The following is a 3,795-nucleotide window of genomic DNA, read 5'->3' on the forward strand; positions in this document are numbered from 1 at the left end:
TCGCTTTTTGAAAAAATACATTGTAAAATGTGGGTAATATGCTCTATCCCACGCAAATTTATGTGATACATTACGAAAATTACATATGCACCGCATGTTAAGCTATCGATGCTTTGCAAATGTTTGCTAATGTTAAGGAAACGCTTTTCGCGATATTGATCGATAAATGCCTGCAACCAGGGAGAATAGATATGCGGCTGCATTCCATAGGAATCAAAGTAGGCAATATTATACTTTCCATTAACAATTAATACGTAATGTCCCATTATTGACGGTTTGTGGCGAGAAGTAAGGATGTTAACTACAAAAAATTCAATATAAGTTTTACGATTTTTTCTAACAGGTAGTTGATCAGCCAAAAAGCATCCCCGTAATACATATTTATTCCTGAGAAATTGTAAACAAATATCCTTTACCTCGTAACAGTTCATTATGCCCGAACGTCTGTAACCACCCTGCGATCGCTATCAACATAAATCACACCTTGTGCATCTCCTACCAAGAATAGAACAATATTTGAATCATGCGACTGTGATAATTCAACGCCGATTCTGAGGCTTCCAGAATTTTCAATGGCTATTGCATCCTGCAATTTCTCCGGTTGTAAATCCATAACAGCAATCATCTTGCCATTAACAAAACCATCTCTATCAAGTGAATGTTGTTTCTCTAACCCTAATGCATTCAATGGATGATAGTACAAGTCTGAACAATAGGTAGGAAAACTCGTGCTTATATTATAAACAGAAATGTTATTTACTGTAACAGATAGTTTACTCAAATGATTATGTCCAAAGTGTAGAGGATTCATTGTGTAATCGCCTGCGAAGGACTTCATATCAACCATAAAGAGGGATAACTTTTCGGGAATAGTTGACCCCCACGGCATATCGATAGCGAGTTGAGTTTGATGACTCGCCATTACATATGTTTTATAAAGCGTTTTATTAAATATATAACTGAGAGGTCCATGCTATAATGATTTGTTAAGAGCCTCTCTCGCTGAATCTCTAGGCTTGAGTGTAGTTAAATGTAATTTACAAGTGTCTATCTTCACCCCCGGATTCAGTTCTGAAGCTTTCGGTGTTGTGTTGATAACAAATTTATCTGTTGCAAATTCGAGCCGTATTCTCATAGATACATTATCCAAAAGATACATATCCATTGTTGCTACATCCAACAATAACGGTGCCATGAAATGAAATCCACGAGCCTTTACATCGTTCATTACGTTTTTCTCTTTTGTGCTAGCGTTTGTAAAATAACTGTCTGTATAGTTTCTCGGTATGTCAGATGCGTCATAATAGTACATGTTTCTTCCCAATGTTCCTTTCAGTGACGGAGACATGTTCGTTTCTAAGCGTGCATAGGATGAAAAATTATACAAAGGGTTTTGTTCCACCTGCTGACCGTTAAAATACACAGATACAGATTTGATTAGCGAATGCATAGCAGAGTTACATAACACCGCGTGGTCGTCACTACCTAACAAATTGCCATCCTCTTTCCTCAGGCTGCCTTTAATCTCTAAAACCAGCCTAGACATGTCTATATAACAATTCTGTCCAGATGGCCATCTAAACTCTGCATAATTATCTGTTATAGATCCATTTATTCCCGCATTAAATGGTAGTACATCTACTTCAGACCTTTCCTCAATCCCCGATTCAACCATACGCAATCTATTTGACCGAGGGAACATATCGCTCACCCCGGCAACATAAGATGATAACGGTGTTTTATACTGATTCATGGTTGTCAGCGATGATACTTCCCTAGCTGTTTATTACGTACAGCGGCAAGGCAAGGCTATAACTGACTACGCAAGGGAAAATACATTTTTTTTATAGCTCGAACAACTAGGGCGAATCTTAAGTCTTTTGATGTTCTTTCGTTTTCTATGACCGCCACCTCTCATTGCTCTAGCGCCCAACTGCTTAACAGCTGCTAGTCCTCTTTTTTTCATAGAAGATCTCAAGCTATTTTTTCCTTCCCTCATATCGTCAATAACACCCGAACCAAAATCGAGAATCGCAGGCTTAACAAGTTTAGAAACAAAAGGAATTAACATTTTGCCTATGTTACCAAGAAAAGACAATAATCCCGCGCCTCTTCGATAATGATCGTAAGTTTTATATATGCTAATATCGCCCCGGGCCCCCCCCCCCCCCCCGCAACGGCTTCAGCTGAGTCTGCGGTTGTTCAAACATTGCCATGAACTCCGACGTCAAGGGAGGAACGAATGCTGTTCTAGAAAACATGGTAGATATTGAAATGAGCGAACGTTAACTTAAAATATAGATATATTGTCTTGTCTTTATCTAAAGGAGCGAACAGGTCATAACGGTGTTTCGCTACAAAATAAGCAAATATATGCATGCTCGGTGTTTATATACAATAAGATTTAACGAGGTCTAATGTGCAGTATAAGCGTAAGAGTGTGGTTATCTTCAAAGACCACTGGATAACCGTTCTGATCGGTAATGCGCACACCTATACTATTTATATTCTTCTTTAAGAGCTGTTTATAAAGTGTAGGTGTAGATCCCTTCGTACTCGAATCTTTCAAGGCAAAAGCATCCAAAATATTAACCTGTTGTTCAGCAAATCGACAGGGTGCTACAATATCTGAAAATATATAGATATAATCAACCCCTCCATCATTTCTCGGTGGTCTCATGCTTACATTATTTTGCATAAGCAACCATTCTTCTTGAGCAGTCCTTCCTGCATTAGAAACATAAAAAGTATAGGTTTTCCTTTCGTCAAACCCTAGTATATGAGCCATGCGGCGAGAGAAACGAATGCCAATCTCATGATAACATCGTTCATCTGAGCTCGCTCCTGAATCGCTAAATATTGTTTCAACACGAATTCGGTCTGAATCCCAATCATATGTAAACAACTTTCCCTTAGGAATATGTTTTTTAACTGCATCCCTTCCGAGCACCACCTCAAATTGATTTATAATATCATCGTTTATCAGATCTATCATTAAATGTGCACTCTTCGTTCTCCCTAGCATATTAAATTTGGGAACATATTTGAATATATTATGCTGGAGTGTATTTAGATTTTGATTACACACGTTAACGACGTTTTCAAATACACCGCTTTGAAGCGTGTGCGAACCTTTAGCAGGTATGTTGAGAAATTGTATAGCAAAATTATCATCGTCTGCTAAAATGCTATAATAATTTTTAGGGTACAAAAAATTTACTAAAGCCACCTCATAATCCAAGGAAGAATCCAACATTAATGGCGGAATAATATTTTCGAAAGTATGGGAGGTATTTTGAGGAAAGACCTCCTTAGAAGCATTGCTTGTAATGTATATGTATTGATTATCAGTTTCCATGGTGAAGACAGGAAACAGACTGAGAGCTTCACTGCTAATTCGACATTTTTATAAGGAAGTTAAAGATGATAATAAAATAAAGGGATTACAAAAATTAGTTTTATTGATAAAAATACACAGAATATATCATACTAATACACAATGCGATATATGTCATTCATTATCTTCCGACATTCTTATTCGCTTCATCACTCTTTCATTTTCAGGTGACCAAAGTTCATTATCTCCGCCGTAGCACACTCGGTTCACGCCCTCCTCATTTCCAGGCGACCATCGTCCACTACTAATTCCATAATTATCGCACTGCTTTCGCTGCCCATTTTCACCGTCAGGTCTCAGCGGAGGCTTTTGATTCATTAAGATTGTACGTATTTTCAAAGACATACACCGCACGGCAAAGCTTTGTATGAGAGAAACAGATTCTTGACACCAGCTGC

General features: G+C 37.9%; 1 protein-coding gene across 1 annotated transcript; it reads right to left on the reverse strand.

Moving 5' to 3' along the window:
* Window positions 1-335: 335 nt before the first annotated feature.
* On the reverse strand, window positions 336-1,840 carry LOC147469420 (uncharacterized). The gene is given in 1 exon segment (XM_086548518.1): window positions 336-1,840. A coding segment is annotated over 1 exon segment (1,323 nt). The 5' UTR covers window positions 1,754-1,840; the 3' UTR covers window positions 336-430.
* Between the last annotated feature and the right edge of the window lie 1,955 nt (window positions 1,841-3,795).

This window comes from Penaeus japonicus, unplaced genomic scaffold (assembly GCF_977035675.1).
Source record: "Penaeus japonicus unplaced genomic scaffold, GWHDUDI00000001_assembly GWHDUDI00000021, whole genome shotgun sequence".
Lineage (NCBI taxonomy): Eukaryota > Metazoa > Arthropoda > Malacostraca > Decapoda > Penaeidae > Penaeus > Penaeus japonicus.